An 18998-nucleotide genomic window follows, 5' to 3' on the forward strand; every position below is an offset into this window, starting at 1 on the left:
TGTGAAGCTGGCGAAAAATATAAGACGCGGGCTTGTACTCGCAACCCTCTCTCTCTCTCTTTTTTTTTTTCCCCTCAAATTTATCCTTGTCGGTTACAGCTTATGTTGTTGCCGTTGCACACGAAACATGCTGCCACTATACCCAAGTAGTAAAAATAAAAATAAAAATAGATCAAATAATATCTGTTTAAATTTATTTTTGCATTCTAATTTATTTAAATATGAATATTAGTTAGATGCATATTAAAAAAAAATAGATATGAATAGAGATAGTTAACTATTTGATCGAATTCTGAATATTTGATTTCATTTATAATACTATTTAATTTATATAGCATTTTTGTGCTTTTTAAAAGAATGTAAAAATATCTTAATACACTATTAACTTAATTTATCATTCAGTTGATTCTATGCTCATAATTTAATTATTCAAATTATTTTTGGATTTATATTCATGCTTCTAATATTTGATTTGTATCTATATTTATTTAAAATAAATATAAATATAATTTTTTACATCCGATAAGTATCTATATTTATTTCAGTTTGCAAAAAAAAAAGAAAATAAATATAAATATATTATTATTATATCCCTAATCATCCATAGATAAAAGTAATTATCTATTAGTTTGAAGTTTTTTCCTTTTCTTTTTTCTTTTTATGTCTAGAATATTATCTTTATCGAGGCAACGTTCAAGACTCTGAAGATATTGCCCTTCAGGTGACATATAATCAGGAGAATATTCTGTAGTTTACGGAGAGTCCGATCCAATTTGGAAATGTCATGAAGACTTGATTACTTTAAAAATTGACCATTTGAATACAAAACTAGCTTGGGGACTGCGACTAACCTATTGACGACGCTAAACTGAGGACACCGAAGGACATGTAAAAAAATACATGAAGATCGGGGGGCAAAAACAAAAATTTTGGGGTGAGAGAGGGGGGTTCTATATACAACCCCCCCCCCCCCCCTATTGCTAAGGACACCCCCCAAAAACCAAAAAAAAAATACCCAAACTAACCTTTAGTGTAATTACCATATTGCCCTTGAAATTTTCTCAGTACACCCCCCCTTCCTCCTCCTCCGTTTCGTTTTGAAAAGAAAAAAAAAAATACCCCTCAAACCCCCCTTAAACCCCTCGATCCATTTACATCGTTTAGGCGATCTTTGAAGGAGATTTAAGCCCCATTCGAAGCATGGACAAGCAACTAGTGATTTGGGACGAAGAATCGGCCGCAAAGGTACGTGTTCCACCTTGTTTCGAAATTCTTTTTTTTTCACGGTTCGTGCTCCGTTCGGCACTGGATCGCCGAACAAAAGCCTTCTGTTCGGCTGCACAGTGCCGGACAGAAGCCTTCTGTTCGGCACTGTGCAGCCGAACCGAAGGCACTGGTTCAAAGAACCAGTGCCGAACGATTTGCCGAACCAGTGCTCGTTGCTCGGGAGATGGCCGGGGAGGTGGTTCCGGGGAAGCCGGCGAGGTGGTCGGAGATTGGGAGAATGCCGGCGACGAGAGGGAGAAGGGGGAACGGGGGGGTTTTGGGCATTGGCGAGGTGCTTTGGGCGGAACAGTTCAAAGGGAGACGGAGGGGGTTTGGCCGCCGGCGAGGTGCTTGAGGCGAGGTTTTTTGGGCGGAAGGGAGAAGCCGGCGGGTGTTTTGGAGGGGAAGAGCGGGGTGGGGGGGGGTTTGGGGGGTGTAGAGAGCAATTTAGGTGAGGGGGTGGGGGGGGTGGGGGGTAATTTAGGAATTTTTAATTTTTTAGGGGTGTCCTTAGCAAAATGGGGGGTTGGGGGGGGGGGGGGGGGTGGGGAGGGTGGGGGGTAATTTAGGAATTTTTAATTTTTTAGGGGTGTCCTTAGCAAAATGGGGGGGTGTAGAGAGTATTTAATTTTTTTTTAATTTTTGGGGGGTGTCCTGAGCAATAATCGTAAAGTCACCCGTGAGAGAGGCTCGAACTCTCGACCTCAGGATCACTCAGAAGCTATGAGACCTACGCGCTAGCCAACTGCGCCACCACCCCAAAGAGTGATCTGCAATCATCGTAAAGTTACATATATCCTATAAATAAAACGATAGATAATTTAACCGTGACGGACTGCCATTTTGCACCTTGACGCCAAGTGGTGCAAATCTTTGGAGATGCGTGGGACTTCCAGTAGCATCCGCCCATATGCCATGGTTCAAATTGACAACGTTATCATCCTAACAAAAGCAATCCTTATGTACCTCTGCAACTGAGATGGTAACAGAGTGAGCGTCATCAGAGCATATGAGTGGTCCTCGAAGACTCGGGATATGTTATCCCAAGCCTCGGACCATGGGCAATTGTCCTGGGTGGGATTCCCTCCCTTCCTCTGCAAAATGGACAGGGGTTGTACCTTTCGCAAAAAGAAGAATTCGCCTTCCTCCTTGCAAGATACAAACGTTTTTTTGTTTTTTTCAGGGACAAGGAAGAAAGCAAAATGCTTTCCTTTTCTATTAAAATGTATAAGAATTGACCACCTTACAGGATTCTACCTCAATCTCCTAATTAATATGATGCATGGCCTCATCATCACCCATGCTTCAATTTTAGAGCATGGAGTTCATTGTGGAGAAGAAGGAAGAAAAGATATATCCCCAAAATTATGTACCCAGACAAAAAATTATATTCTCTATTGCAAGATGGACCAAGCCAGACCGAACCACTTGGTTTGGCTCATACTAAGCGGACCTAGTGGGAAACAGGGTCGATTCGCTTATTGAATTCCGTTCCGCCCCAAACTGGCAAGAATTGGTCCCAAATAGACCGAAAATCGGTCAGTAAAGATCCAAACTAGACCGAACCAGCTGGAACAGACCTGAAACCAGCCGGAACAGGCTGGTTCCAGTCGAACTCAGTGCAAACCGGTTCGCACTGAGTCGACCCGATTTGGAACCGACCCCCTCCCTCTTTCTTTATTTTGTAACATAAAAATGTTCCTTATTGTGTTTCTAAACCGAAGAGCATTCTCTCTTTCCCTAACAGAGAAAATCACACCAATTCAGCATGATTGAAGGAAGATTTAAGCCTAAATAAGGTAGGCTTCCTCTCTCCTATCTCATTTTTTGTATTTTTTTGCATGAAAAAATAGTTCGAAATTTATAAAATGAGAAAAAATCATGCTAAAATTTTTAATTTGGTCTTGATTTTATTATATGTTGTAGATCTATGGATGATATATACAATGACATAAAATTTTTTAATTTTTGAATTAATATAAGTTTAAAAAATTAAAAATACATTTTTATGCTAAAAATAAAAAAATAAAAAAAATAAAAAAATAAAAAATCAGAAGCATATTTAGAGGCATGCAAGCTACTCTCCAGTAAAATTTGGAGTCTATTTATTCAAGTTTTGATGCGATCATGTGTAAAGTGGTTTAGGCCTAAATTTTGAAAAAATAAGAAATAAGTAACCTTTGATATATGCCCACGGGCCTATAAAAAAAAATATATGTAGCATTCATTATTGGATTCTATATGGATCTGAGCTGAAATTAATTTTTTAAAATATTAATATGTAAAATTTATTTTTAAATTTAAAAAGTAATTAAAAATATATAAATAATATTAAAAATTATAAAAAAATAGTAATACACATTGCATAATTTAGAAGTAATTACTGAAGTAGAAAATATATTTTTCTAAATTTATAATATTTAAACATATTTTTTAAATTTAAAAATATTAAAAAAATATATAAATAAATAAAAAAATATAAAATATTAGTTTTATGTATTAGTTAAAAAAGTTATCTTCATTGTAATGAAATTTTGATATTTTAAAATAATTGATAAATTGACGTACTTAATAAACTTGCAGGAATGGAGCCATTAAGAAAAAAAGAGTTAGAGCGTAACATTGGTTGGGATCATGGGCTAACTTCAAACATTCGGTCACCTTAGAGTTAATGAAGTTCAAGAAAGAACCATTATCAATAAGAATCGTTACCTCCATCTTGCTAATGTGAGCTTGTGTCCTTATGGTTTTTGGACCCGTAACCTCGGCCAAAGCATGTATGGAGATATGAGGCTCACCATGCTTGGCCTCATCATGCTCCTCCTCCTCACAAGCTTCACTGTGGTCCTCCTCCTCTAGGCTTCCCTCCTCCTCTAGGACCGGCTCAATGAGATAAACATGCTTCACTTTGCACTTATGCCCCGACGTGAACTTCTCATTGCAAGTGAAGCAAAGTCCCTTCTCTCTTCTTTGTTGCATCGCCTTCTATGTCAATTTCTTTATCCCCTCAATTGGTAGCTTGCCTCCACCAGTTGTATCCCCACTAGGACCTCCTAGTGAGAAGCCTTTGCTAAAACCCTTATTGGCCCCAAATTTTGAAGTAATAGGGGCTGTTATCTTCACCTCAAACCAGCTACTCCTCCTCAATCTTGAAGTTGATCATCCTTCATTCTTGTAATCTCCAAGACTTAGATTAGTGTCTTTAGCTTTTTAAGCTTCACTTCAACAACCAATTCTTCCTTTAAACCGCCCACAAAAGATCTAATAAGAGCCTTCTCCGACCAGCCATGCACCCTAGTAGATACATGCTCGAATTTTTTTTTGATAGTCCCTCAAGGAATTTGATTGCTTGACCTTCGAAAGAGCCTCATGGTAATCAACATAATCGGTTGGACCGAACCTCTTCATGAGCTCTTTGACAAACTTCTTCCATCTCAACTCCTTCCTTTGAGTTGTATAGGTCTTCCTCATCCATTGCCACCGTTGATTAGCCTCCCCTTTTAGGAAGTAAGCGGCATAGGACACCTTTGCCTGACCTTCCATGGGATTGTGCTCAAAGTATTGCTCAACCCTACTCATCCATATGCTCGGGTCATCTCCATTGAACTTAGAAAAGTCCATCTTAGGCTTACCAGCCCCTCCTCTTGGCCTTCTTTCCCGTCCTCCTCTTCTCTCTCTTCAGTCTTCTTCCTCCTCTTCACTCTCTTCGATTGAATCATCATCTTGTCTTGAAGATGCTTCACTAGAAGAACTCGAATCCTCCATCCTCTGAAGGCGTCGACTCCCTCTAGAACCAACAGAACCTCTAGGGCTTTGGTCCCCTTCGACCTTTCTTCTATTCCCTCTTGGTTCTCCACATCTTGGCCCTCTTCCTCCTTGTTGATTCTCGGTCATAACAAGTTGATGCAACACCTCTTCTAACCGGCCAAGTCTCTCATTGGCAGCGGTGTTTTGAGCCTCTAAGGTTACTTCCAAGGCCTCAATCCGCTTCCTATGAGTTGGTTGTCTTTCGGCCATGATCTCTCCTCCTTCTCGGCTTCAATGGCTTCCTTTTCCATGAGTTGGATGCATCTCAATGAAAGCACCAATGATGGAAGCCTCTCTTTTGGTATATAGAAAAACTAAGTATAATTGGCATGTTGCGTTGTTGGTGATTCAAGGACTATCTCAAGGTAGCACCTAAAATCAAGAGAAAATGATAGGTAAAGCTAGGATTAACTCGGGTTGGCACCTAAACTCTTTCAAGACAAAGTTTGAGCAAAGTGCTTCAGATTTTTTCATTCATCCAAAAACGTGCATACAAAATATAAGAGGCAAATATTTAAAGGATCCCCTAAAGACCTCAACAACTTTCTAAATTAAAGGACAATTCAAATTTCAAAAATAATTCAAAATTTAAATTTAAATTCTCTAAATTAAGGACAAGTAATCTTCCTTAAATCAAGAAGTATATCAAAACCAAACTTCTTAAAATAAAAGACTCTATAAGTAAGTAAACTTTCTAAACCAAGTTTCACGCACATAATCAAGAAATTTTCTTCTAAAACTCCACTCCTAAAAAATAGGAATGCGTCTTCTTAGTCTCTCCTTTTTTCAAATACTTTTTTTCTTTTCGGCCACTAAAAATTACGCCTAGCTCCCTTCCATGCGTGCCATGCATGCCATCTTGCTTGTCAACCGAACCTTGCTTGCACTTTTCCCTTCCAATCAAGCCTTGCATGCAACCAATTGCTCCTTGTCTTGCCTTCCTAGCCTCAGCTCGTCTTGCCCTTGTTGTGGTATTTCTTATGGCCTTCCTCATGTCTCCATCACCTTGCTATTAAATTATTTTGACTCCTTCACTCTCTCTTCCATTAAATTGTCCTCTCTATATTAAAACCAGACAAAACTCTTTCTCTCTCTCTCTTTCTCTCACGAACTCTTCCGTCCTCTCTATATTAGAATGATATGTCCGTCTCTCTATATTAAAAAAAAAGACATATTGGGAGGAGTCCCTCTCCTGTCTTCGGCGGCTTCCACGTGCCTACATCTCTGCTGTCTGATCTGGAGGCGACTTCTGCACCCTCTCCTCGCCCGGCAACGGCCTCAGCATTGCTGGCGCCGGTGCTGCCGTCTCCGCTAGTACCGCCGCCTTCATTTGCGTCGCCGACATCCACCACCCCCGCCCTTTGGACCACCCGGGAGTGGTGCAAGTCCACGTGCCCAGAACCATAGGCCCATCTTGTGGACCTATTTCTGTGGGCATGGCTTTCTTCAATTCTACCGTTCTCCTAAGAATAGTGTGCTTCTCCTTTTTTTGAAGAACCCTCTCTAGTGCCTCTGGATCCAAAAAAAAAAGAGAGGATGGACCCGAAACCCTCGCAGTTAGCCGTGGTCCTATCCCTCATGACCACCAACAAATCCTTGCCCTTTTCGGGGAGAGAAGGCCCCCACGAGTCTCCTGATCTCAGCCAGAATCTTTCTCTTCTTCCTTTGCCGATGATGGATCGCCGATGGATGCCAGAATGCCTTTTTTAAGGGTTCCGGTTCCTCCAGAGATAATGGAGTTAAGCTCCTCGAGCACCCGCTTCTGGTGCTTCTATTCCTCCGGAGATGATGGAGTTACGCTCCTCGAGCACCTGTTTCCGGTGCTCCTATTCCTCCATGGAGACGGCAGTGACACGCGTCACACTGTACTGTCAGAAGCTTGGTGAAGGTAAACTTGGCAGGCGCAGTTTTACTTTAAACTTTAATGGTGCGCCACAGTGTACCATCAGAAACTTAGTGGGTAAACTTGGCAGGTGCGATCTCGCTTCAAACTCCAGCAGCAGACCGCCACACTGTACCGTTAGAAGCTTGGCGGGTAAATTTGGTAGGCGCAGTCCCACTCCAAATTTCAGTAGTAGTGCGCCATATCGTACCGTCAGAAGCTTTGCGGATAAACTTGACAGGAGTAGTCTCGCTTCAAACTTCAGCAGCAGCATGCCACACCGTACCATCAGAAGCTTGGCTGGCAAATATGGCAGGCGTGGTCCCGCTTTTAACCCCAGCAGCAGCGCGCCATACAGTACCGTCAGAAGTTTGGCGAGTAAACTTGGCAGGCGTGGTCCCGTTCTCTATCATGGATGTGTACATCTGCATGGCGCTGCCCTAGTTCTCAATCTCCAATTTTATTTGCTGCCTCGGCTCCTTCATCAACCAGTTCAAGGTCTCTTACTCTTCTTCTATGGTGTTTTTGTCTACAAGTATCGTAGAGCTTCGGTTGTCTTCTCTCTGAGATTCGTCCTCGTTGCGGACGTCTTCGCCAAAGCTCATCCTCTTGGCATATTTCGATCTCTTGTTTTCAAACTCAAGTTGATGTCCACTTTACCACCTTGAGTTTGTGGGGAGATGTTAGAATTCATTGATTGATTGATTATGCCAAACTTAGTCGGCCTTACCAAACTTTACCTTGATTGATTTGCAATTGATTGTGCTAAATTTAGTCGGCCTTATCAAACTTTGTTAACCTCCTAGTATTATATAAAGGCTGCTCCTATTCATTATAATCTCTGGACAAAAATACAATTCTCTTTCAGAAGAGCGGATATTCTCAATCCATTTGATTCACCTTTGTGGAATGTTTCAAAGCGATCTGATAGCAATCTTACCCCATTACCAACCTGATAACCATACCATTTATTTATTTTTTTGGTTTCCGACGGAAGCTTTCTTTCCATTCCTGGTCGCCGAATTCAATGCTGCATTCGTTGCTGATTGAGAAAATGCAATCATTTATTGCCGTTACCAAAAAAAGAATGAAAAGAATCCTTCATACGTCACATCCATTGTACCTAACATCATCTCCCATCTTCTTCTCTCGTCACTCCACAGGACCACAGATCCATGGATTTCCCAACCCTTCATAGATTTTTGCAGTATTTGCCATGTTGCGCATTCTGTATAGTGGATCTACCGCAAGAGTGAACAATAAGAGGAAGAGATCATTACCTTGCCTGAGCTCCCGTCTGTAGTAGATCCAATTACCAATCTCATCATTCACGTTAATTATACTTTTTTCAGTAGAGCGGATATTCTCAATCCATTTGATCCACCTTTGTGGAATGTTTCAAAGCAACCTGATACCAATCTTACCCCATTACCAACCTGATAATTATCCCATTTATTTAATTTTGGTTTCCCCGGAAGCTTTCTTTCCATTCCTGGTCGCTGAATTCAATACCGCATTCATTGCTGAATGAGAAACTGCAATCATTTATTGCCTTTACCATTAAAAGGAATGAGAAGAATCCTTCCAACCTTCGTACGTAACACATTGTACCTGACCACCTCCCATCTTCTTCCCTCGTCACTCGGTATAGACTTGCAGGCCGTTCCCGGAAGGATCCATGCAAACCGAGAACAGAGAGATTATGGGGAGAGAGATGGCCGCAGTTCCATCAACAAAGCCTCATGTTGTTTTGATCCCGTTCCCAGCGCAAGGGCACATAAACCCCTTACTCAAGCTCGCCAAGCTTCTTCACGCCCGTGGATTCCACATCACCTTCGTGAACACCGAATACAGCCAGAAACGCATGCTCCAATCCCATGACCCATCTACCCTGAGAAGCCTTGACGATTTTCGCTTCGAGACCCTCCCTGATGACTACGAGAACCGAACCACCGGCTTCCTCTGCTATTCCATTCCCAAGCTCTGCCTTGCTCCCTTACGTGACCTCTTACGAAAGCTCAACAATTCTCCCACTGAGTGCCCCCCCGTGACTTGCATCATCACCGATGGTGTCATGAGCTTCACTCTTGATGTCGCCAATGAGCTCGGCATCCCTGCGATGTTCTTCTGGACCACAAGCGCCTGTGGCTTTATGGCTTACCTCCACAACCAACATCTCATTGATAGAGGCCTTACACCCCTCAAAGGTAAGTGACATCCGGCTTTCGGCTTGTATATCTTCACGTTCTTGGTTCATTTTCATGATCATGCCTTGTTCTATCAAAATGACGTTGGCTATAGAGCACCTTTCTATGTTTTTACTCAATTGACATGTTGACGGGTAGAGCACCATTTTTTTTTTGGCTTGTTTAATAGTTAGGTTGGTTTGTGATTCCACTTGTTAAAATTGTTTAAGAACTTTTTAAAATCTATTTAACCTATTCGATATATTTATTAAACAGGTTATAATGCAAGTTTGATTAGGTTACGTGTTTAATAAAATTCTTAGGTTTGTGTTAAGATATTGGCCCACTTAATACGAAGGTTGTTTTTTGGTTAGTTATTTGTGTCAGACTCAGGCTGAGCCAATTGCGACCTCTACTTTTTAACAACTATGTTTACAACCATACATGATAGCGAGCAAAACAATATGGGTATGTGCTAAAACACTTGTGAAAGGGGCTTAAAGTAAAATGCTTATTTTGTTAGAACTAAACTTAAAATAGCAATAAAACAAAGTAGAGGGAGTTAAGTTGCCCAAGATACCCATTCAATCTTAAGTGTCTATGCTGTGTGAAATTGTATAAAGCAAGGCAAAAAATTTGTAGGATAGGAGAGGAAAAGTATCCACTAGACCCTAATTTGTTTTGATTACATATCACAATTAATGTTTTTTTATTTTTCTTGAAAACTATGCAGCAGCAATACCGACAACGACAACAACACAAAATTGTATCATACGATAGAACTTAAGTTTGCACAAAGTTAGACCAATTATTTGCTCAATTTGCACCTTGTTTGCACAAACTTACGTATATATACAATTATATCTGCTTCGCAAGTAATTATGCTTAATGTGAACAAGATGCTAAACCACTGAAATCAGGAGCAAGAATAACTTTTTTAAGAATAGAGACTAATCATAAAATGGCTAGGCGCTACTTGTAAAATGTTAGTCAAACCAAGGGTCGGGAATCAATTTTACCCTTGTAATCTTATTACTTGTCTTTCTAACATCTAAGTTTCCTTTTTGATATGATCAGGTCTTAGTAATCTTAGTGATGGTTATCTCGACACAAAGGTCGACTGGGTCCCAGGGATGAGTGACATGCGGCTGAGGGACTTCCCGAGCTGGATTCGAACAACCGACGGCAATGACTACATGCTCCACTTCAATATCTATGAAGTGCAGAGAGCGTCCATGGCTGCTGCAGTCATTCTGAATACTTTTGATGAGCTGGAACGTCCGGTCCTGGAAGCATTGGCACCAATCGTTCCACCCGTCTACACAGTAGGCCCCCTTGACTTACTTTTGCATGAAATACCCAATCCCCGACTCAAGTCCATAAACATAAACCTATGGAAGGAAGATGAAAGCTATCTGGAGTGGCTTGACCAGAGGGAGCCCGGATCAGTTGTATACGTCAACTTCGGGAGCCTAGCAGTGATGACCAATGACCAGCTGATCGAGTTTGCATGGGGGCTGGCCAGGAGCAACTATCACTTCCTGTGGATCATCAGGCCGGACCTTGTGAAGGGCGACGACGCTGTGCTTCCACAAGAATTTTTAACTGAGACCAAGGGGAGAGCTCTCCTAGCAAGCTGGTGCCAGCAGGATGCGGTCCTGCCGCACCCGTCGATCGGAGGGTTTTTGACGCACAGTGGGTGGAACTCGACGTTGGAGAGTATAAGCAATGGTGTGCCGATGCTGTGCTGGCCTTTCTTTGCTGAGCAACCGACTAACTGTAAGTATGCGTGCATCGATTGGGGGGTCGCCATGGAGATTCACAATGTTGTGAACAGGGATGAGGTGGAGCGGATGGTGAGGGAGCTGATGGGAGGGGAAAAGGGGAAGGAGATGAGAAGGAGAGCACTGGAGTGGAAAGAGAAGGCAGTTGGGGCAGCTAAAGCTGGGGGTTCCTCTTTCATGAATCTTGAGAGGATGGTCAAGGAGGTGCTGCTGCTCCCAAAGAATGATTTCTGATGCTATTGGCTCTTTATTTGTAATCTAAGTTATGATGGTTGGCTCTTCGTGCTGTCTAAAGAATGATGGGATGCTTGATTTGTAAATCTTCATGTGCGTCACTAGCCACGTGTCCCTTCTTAGCAACGTCGTCGATTACTTCACAGTGAGATGCAGGGATGGGTTGGCGATCATCCAATGTCATGGGATATATGATGATGGCACAACAGCCGAGTCTCGAGTGCCTGGATGGAGGGACTTGTAGCCAATTTTCCTCGCACACTAAATTGTGATAAATTCCACAGGAATCTGATGAGAGTACTAAATAGTATTAATTTAGGGACTGCCGTTACTCTGTCGTCAGGGTGTTCAAAAAGATATCCAGAAAATTTATAACCTGATCCAACTATTTTATAATAATCAGAAATAAATCTGAATTAAGTTTTTGATAATTTTGTTGGGATTGAAAATATGTTATAGGATCCAATTTCTTATAGGATTGAATTTTGATGTAGTTATGTTCAAACATGAAAATCTGATAACCTAGTTATATATACAAAAATATGGATTATATTTTTCAGTAAACAAAACATAAATTTAAAAAATCTAAATTTATCTCAAAAGTTATTTGATTTCTTTTTTTTTTCACAAATTCAATAACTCACTTCCCATATCCTCCATTGCAATCTACCACCAAGTGTATTATATATGGAGGACTATTGTGATAAGGCCCTAACGTGTTAGGTTCTCAATCTTAATCTCTATCATTGTAGAGCAAATTCAATAACTCTACTCAATACTCTCAATCTCATCATTGTACAACACTCGAGGCCAATCCTGATGTGTTTTGGTATTCTCTCTCTTCGCCCGGCCTTTTCTCTAACCAGCTCAAAGGGTTGCATTGGTTGAAGCCCTGACATACATGGAATGGTGTCAGAAAGTGTGTAACAACCTAGGATCCCACCCAAGAACGCTAGCAATATGGTATTATTTTAATTCTTTGATCCTGTACAAGTACCTATAATTTACCCAATGGATATCTAATGTGAGACTAAATACATACCTGCATGGATCCTCACACTCTCCTCTTATTTTAAGTTCAAGAGTCCTCACCAAGTTAAGGGCCTAAATCCAATCACAAACACTATTGTAGCCTATGACCAGTCCTAGAAGGGTCGTGCTACAGTGTCCTCTGGTTTACAGAGGCCGTGAATGAGGACCACTCTGATATCATCTGTAACAACTAAGATTTATCCAAAAAAGCTAGCCAGAAGGTATTATTTAGATTTTTTGGTTTTGTATATGTATTCCAAATTTGTCCGATACATAGTTGATGTAGGACCAAATATACCCCTCTATGGATCCTCGCAAGGTGAATTGGCTGAATAAGTTGACGTCCCATTAAAGAGAAGTAACATGTAAATACACCTAGTCTCAGTTTGGGTTGGGCTACGACACTGAAATAACACTCACCTACATGCGCATGCCTTGGGTGTATCCGTACCTACCATGTATAATACATTCGCTTTAGAAAAAAAAAAAAATGTCCGATGTTTTGGGAGAGATTGAATTTGGACACTATTTAAATCAAGTGATCTTTGGCATTTTTCTACTGATTCAAGTCACTGGATACTAGCTTATGTATACAACACCACAAATGGTCATGTCGGGAGAGAACTTTGGGAGAAGATTAGAAAGGGTCCCCCAGCTTCAATAACCTTAATTAATTATGGGTGACTTCAATTGTATTATTGCTGCTTCTCAAATAAGGGGAGGTTGAGTATTCCCTGGGAGGTCAAGATTTTAAGGAGTTCATGAGAACTGATGATTTTTTTTTTTTTTGGTGTAAGTGGAGGAAGTAAGGCACTTCCCCAATTCACTTAAATGAGTACTGATCAGTACATAAAGTAAAAGTGCAGCACAAAATAGGATGGGAGAAAGAGTTGGAAAAAGCGATCGATGTTCTATAATAGGCGAGAGTTGGAGATGAATAGTGTTGCGCTAAGATTGTCGGGCGGGAGATAAAGACTGAAGCAGGTCGCATGATAGCAGCAATAGAGCAAATCAAGTTGACGTCCCTTGTTGCCAGACAATTACTCATGGGCTTATAGGACCATGTCCACTTGACCAATCCAATAGTTGCTCGCCACATTTCCCTCCTTGTTTTTAAACTATTCAAAATCAAAACAGAGTAAGAATTCATCCTATAATCCGCTGCATACATGCCCCAAGATTTGGATTGGCCCACCCACCAAATCTGGTCCATCAAATAATTTCCCGACTAGTCAGAATAACATGAATCTTTCATGTCATAAAAGCACCTCCTACTCTTTGATTTCGAATGATTGGATGCCTTCATGCAGGCTCTCAGGGGTTCCACCATACTTTTTGCTTTGAGAACTTCTGGTTGATCATGCGAGAGTCCTGACTCGTCAACAACGCTTGGCAAATTCATACTACTGGGTCTCCCACATATAACGTCTCTCAGAAGTTGAGCGCCACTGAAGATATTCTTCTTTTTATTGTTGTTGTGATTGAATGGGTGGTTATGGACCACCCATCTTTTATTGATTGAGCCAAATGATAAAGAATACATAAGGGATTAATAAGAAGCATGGCTGCCTAGTAGAACAAGACAACTTCTAAGAAAGGAACAAAAGAAGTTACAAAAGAGAAAATTTAGAGTGCCATCAGAGCTGCTCTTGCAACTAGAAATAGACAGTCGGCAATAGTCTGAGAGCAAACTCAACAAAGGGAGGCGGAGCAAGGAATTGGAGAGGATGAATTACAGATACTTAGGCGCCACCCTAGTGAGTGTCACAAATTGCTAATAATGCAAGAAACTTTGTGGCTACAAAAATCAAGACCTCAATTAATGGCTGCGGAATGGAGATGAGAATATTAGGTTCTATCACCAATCGACTGTTTTCAGGAGGAGGAGAAACAAAATTTTGCAGGTTGTAAACTCAGAGAGGAGTGAAGGAGGAGGATTCTATTGCTGATGCCTTTCTATATTTTTTTGAAATAAAGGTGGACTTGCTCCAAGGATCTAAACACCACCATGCTCTCGACTCATGGACAGTACTAGCCATGTAGGGAAGTTAGTATGGATGAGATTGTAATAATCCAGGACCTCATCCAAAAAGACTAGCCGGAAGTTATTTTTTGGGTTTCTTAATTCTGTATGAGTACCTAAGATATTCTCGGCGAATAACTGATGTAAGACAAAACACACGACCATACAGGTCCTCACAGAGATTGAGACAACATTGGAGTCATTGGGATTAGACAAAGGTTCATGGCCTATTGTAAATAGGATGTTTATAAAGTTGTATGTCATTTCCTCTCTATTTACTCACATGCTTGATGCTTGGGAGGCAACTCATGTGGTCTAGGTTTCCTAACCCTACCGAGCCGAAGCATTCTGACATATAGATTATGTAATACTATTTATAAACTGATAGTAAGATAACTAGCTAACAAACTTAAGATGGTATTGGTCTCTCTAATTTTCATGCCCCACAGTGTTTGGAGGGGACTTGTAATGTGGAAATATAATTTTCATAGTGACCAGACCGTCTAAAATCTTCCTCGACTTGTTACAAGGCAGTGTATAGAAGTAGCAAAAGATTGATTGGGTCATTCGGATGGACGATTGGTGATGGTGATGGAAGCTCCATATGTGTGTGGAAAGATCCTTGGTTTTCAAGCTAGCCTCTAGAATGGCTTGTCCTATGGATGCTGAGGATATTGATCTACACATAAAACAACCAATCGCTACTACCTGATGGTGAATGGAAAGAAACTCTAATGCGAAACATGTTTCCAATATTCTGTTGATATCTATGGATGGCCATAAATGGAGCAGTGTTTGGTACTTCTCTATTATGAGCAAATTGCTTTCTGACTGACATTTGCTAGGCCTAAAATACTTCCACTAATAGGTGCCCAAAAGTCGTATCTTCAACTAGGATCCTCTACGGTGTGCGAGCTGCACCATAGGGCTATATAGCCGTCGGTGGCGATCATCAAAAGATAGATATCGTGTATGATATGATAATACTCGTGGACCTGCTATGTTTGATGGCTATGCAGCCTATGATGGCCACCATCAGATGGACGACGCATGCCATATATGCGATCCAATTAGGAAGAAGAAAGATTTTTCTCAATCTGTTCAACTCGATCTCCCAAAAAAAAAATGAAAAAGATGGAAGAATTGCAAAAGTAAAGCTTAAATCCTCTTTACTTTTATTGATGATAAAAAAAATAAAATACACAACCTTATTTATAACGGTAAGGTCCTCTCTTGCACAATTTGAATCAGATTCCTATTTCTAATTTTAATAGGACTCTCTTTTCCAAAATGAACATCATCCATAGAAATAAACTCGAAAAAAGCTAAAATTTTTCGGAGGGTAGATGCCTACTCTCTTTCTATCGTTTCTCTTGATTTTTCTCGGATTGAAAGATATATCCTGTTTTAAACCCTAAATAATGAAATTTGGGCTCGATCGCTAGGGGCGGGACCTTCTAAAGGATAGGGCATACATCGTTGATCTTCAAAATCTATTCAATTAAATAAAATATTCGATTGGACATCGTATAACCAAGTTATGACCTTTGAAAGTTTGGCCTGCTACTTAATTTTTCGATATGGCGGATCTCGCTCTTAGACTATCCAACTTTACTTGTAGTGGCCAAAGTGGTCGAAATTGAATATGGAGATCCACCTGGATCAATATAATATAGTACGTGCTCATAGACTGCCATGTTTGATAGCCATCCATCTTATGATAGCAACTATGGAGGGTTGCGTAGTGTTGCAACTGAATCTTGGACCGAGGCTGGAGATGTTGGGGGTTGAATTCCTCCCAGCGACTCTTCTCAGGGATGGGCTTATCTGGCCTTCGACCAGACTTTAGCGAAGAAAGCGACAAGAACGGCGAAGGCGACGAGGCCGACAAAGGCGACGAGGCCGGCAGAGACGGCGACGACAATGAGGATGGCGAGGTCAATGGCAGCGGCGACGGGGAAGACGAGGAATGAAGTCCTCCCTATTTATCATTTTTCTTCTTTTCTCTCAAATAAACCGTGTTCGATGTACTTCTTCTTTGGCTCGGCTTCTGCCAAGGTTAGTGTAAAATTCGAAAGTAATGAAAGTGTGAAAATTTCTCAAGTACGTGTTCGATTTTCATTCTCACTGTTTACTTTAGCTTGAGTTCAAGTCGTTGCCCCGAGTTTCAACCTTCTTTTGTAGTTCCTTTAGCAAGCCTCTGTCGAGGTTAATGTATCTACTAAAAGATAATGAAGTTAAAGAAATTTTTTGAAGTACCTGACTTCGGCTTTCACTAATGTTGTTCATTTGTTGGTTTGAGTTTGGGTCATCGCACCGAATTCTTTTCTATATGTTCAATTATTCAAAAAGAGCGGTGAGGAGGTTTAGCCTATTTCGAGCCCCCTGGTTGATCTTTTTGGAGTTCGGCTGTACAGAAATTTCGAGTGGGCTCAACTTGGGGAGGTCCTAGGTCATCCCGAGGTGTCTCCCTTGTTGATCTTCTTTAGAGTCCAGCTCCAGAGAAATTTTGAGTAAGCTCGGCTTGAGAAAGTCCTTGGTCAGCCTGAGGTGTCTTCCTTATTGATCTTCTCTAGAATCCAGCTCCAGAGAAATTCTGAGTGAGCTCGGCTTGAGGAGGTCCCAGGTTGGCCTTGGGTGTCTTCTTTGCTGATCTTCTTGGGAGTCCAGCTCTAGAGGGATTCTGAGTGAGCTCGGCTTGATGATGCCTCAGGTCGACCCGAGGTGTCTCCTGAATGAGTACGCTTGCACAATTGTCCAATCTAAAAGACAAACATAACAAGAAGATTTATATTGGAAATAAGCTCGAACTACAATGAACCTTGTAGATAATAGATGCGAAGGTTGTTGGAGTTTCAAGTTCGAGGGATCAAAGTACCATCGAGGAGATGTAGCCTAAATGCTCCTAGCCATACTACTTCGGCTACTTGGCATGGACCTTTTCAATTTGGGCTCAGCTTTTTGAGTTTTTCTGGTTATTACGCTTCGGCCTTTCTCAAGACGAAGTTGCTAGGTCAGAAAAGTTAACCCTTGACCTTAAAATTGTAGTATCATGCCGCTTTCCACTGGTACGTCGTCATGCGGATTTGGGCTTGCTCTTTGGGGTTTTTCAGTAGATCGAGGCTAGCTTGGAGCCGATCTGAAGTTGTCTGATCGTCGAAACTTCTACCCAAAGTAATGGAAGCCCGATCTCTAGTGGGATCACCATCTCCATTCCAAAAGTGAGGTTGAAGGGAATCTCTTTGGTGGAAATCTAATATGTTGTCCGGTGTGCCCGCAAGACATTGTACAGCTTTTTGGCCCACAACCTTTTTGCCTGGTCTAGCCTTGCCTTTAACCCTTGCAGGATAGTTCGGTTGGTCGCCTCAGTTTCTTCGTTGGCCTGTGGGTGTGCTATTGAAGTGAACCGATAGTTGATCCCAAGCTCGGAGCAGAATTTCTTGAATCGAGTGTTGCGAACTGACACCCGTTATCTGTGATGATCACTCGGGGGAGTTCGACCTGCAAATTGTGGCCTTCCAGACAGAGTCTCGAGCTTTCGCCTCGGTAATTCGAGCCACTGGCTTGGTGTCTGTCCATTTGGTGAAGTAGTCCACTACCACGAAGAGAAACTTGTGCGAGCCGGTTGCCATCGAAAAAGGCCCGAGGATGTCAATTCTCTACTATGCAAATGGCCAAAGGGCGCTAATCGACATCAACAACACAACTAGTCGTCATTGGAGGTTCGCATGTCATTGACATTAGTTGCATTTCTTGACAGGCTCGGCCGCATCCTTTTGCAAAGATGGCCAATAGTATCCTTACCGCAAGACCTTGTAGACTAGAGATCTGCCTCCAGGTGATTACCACAGATGCCCTTATGCACCTTCCGAAGTGCATAATCTGCTTCAGTTGGACGGAGGCACCTAAGTAGCGGCAACGAAAATGACCTCCAATATAATTTGTCATCGAGGAGGACGTAGTGGGAGGCTTGTCGCTTTATCCGGCGGGCTCTAGCCTGGTCTGCGGGCAATCTTCAGTCCTTCAAGAAGTTAACGAGAGGGTCTATCTAGCTTGGCTCGTACGTTCATCATAACCTCGGGATCATCGAAGCTCGGCGTCTTCAAGATTTCGAGATACATTACCTTGGTCAGATCGGCGGTCTCGGAGGTGGCAAGTTTTGACAGCAGTTTGGCCCTTGCGTTCTCCGTCCAAGGGATTTATTGTATATCGAAGCTATGAATGGCCGAGTTGATGTCCTCTATATTTTGTAAATATTTTATCATCGATGGCCCCTGAGCTATGAATTCTCTCTAAACTTGGCTGATGACTAGTTGCGAGTCACAAAAGACCTTTAGTTGTTGGACTTTGAGCTCCTTGGAAAGCTTGAGTTTAGTGATGTGCACTTCATATTCAACCTTATTATTTGAGGCCAAGAAGTCGAACCACAGAGCGTATTCCGTGATTGCTCCATTTGAGCTGATGAGTATGAGTCTAGCCCCACTGCCCCCCTCGGGCCGGATGACCCATCTAAATGCAAGATCCATGGCCGCTCCGTGGTCTTCTTTTTGGGGAGCTCAACAAGGTCTTTATCAGGGGTGGAACACTCTACCAGAAAATCTGCTATCATCTATGCCTTGATAGATGGCTGAGGTTGGTACTTCAGGTCGAACTCTCTGAGTTCCATTGCCCACTTCGCTAGCCGACTTGCATTTTCGGGCTTTTGCAAGATTTGCCTCATTGCTAGTCGGTTAGGATCATGATAGAATAGGCTTGAAAATATGGCTGAGGCTTTCGAGATGAGA

General features: G+C 41.7%; 1 protein-coding gene across 1 annotated transcript; it reads left to right on the top strand.

Moving 5' to 3' along the window:
- The first annotated feature begins 8569 nt into the window (after positions 1–8569).
- LOC120111706 (7-deoxyloganetin glucosyltransferase-like) lies at positions 8570–11159 on the top strand. Its single transcript, XM_039129565.1, has 2 exons — positions 8570–9162; positions 10219–11159. Exons 1-2 carry the CDS (start codon positions 8634–8636, stop codon positions 11157–11159), a joined length of 1470 nt encoding a protein of 489 aa, XP_038985493.1. The 5' UTR covers positions 8570–8633.
- Positions 11160–18998: the final 7839 nt, after the last annotated feature.

Source organism: Phoenix dactylifera, chromosome 8 (assembly GCF_009389715.1).
Source record: "Phoenix dactylifera cultivar Barhee BC4 chromosome 8, palm_55x_up_171113_PBpolish2nd_filt_p, whole genome shotgun sequence".
In the NCBI taxonomy this organism is placed as follows: domain Eukaryota; kingdom Viridiplantae; phylum Streptophyta; class Magnoliopsida; order Arecales; family Arecaceae; genus Phoenix; species Phoenix dactylifera.

Bases quoted from the DNA above. Each gene is read 5' to 3' on its own strand.
- LOC120111706 (XM_039129565.1), top strand. From the start codon at position 8,634: ATGCAAACCGAGAACAGAGAGATTATGGGGAGAGAGATGGCCGCAGTT. The intron at 9,163-10,218 runs GTAAGTGACATC...TGATATGATCAG, and splicing joins AGGCCTTACACCCCTCAAAG to GTCTTAGTAATCTTAGTGAT.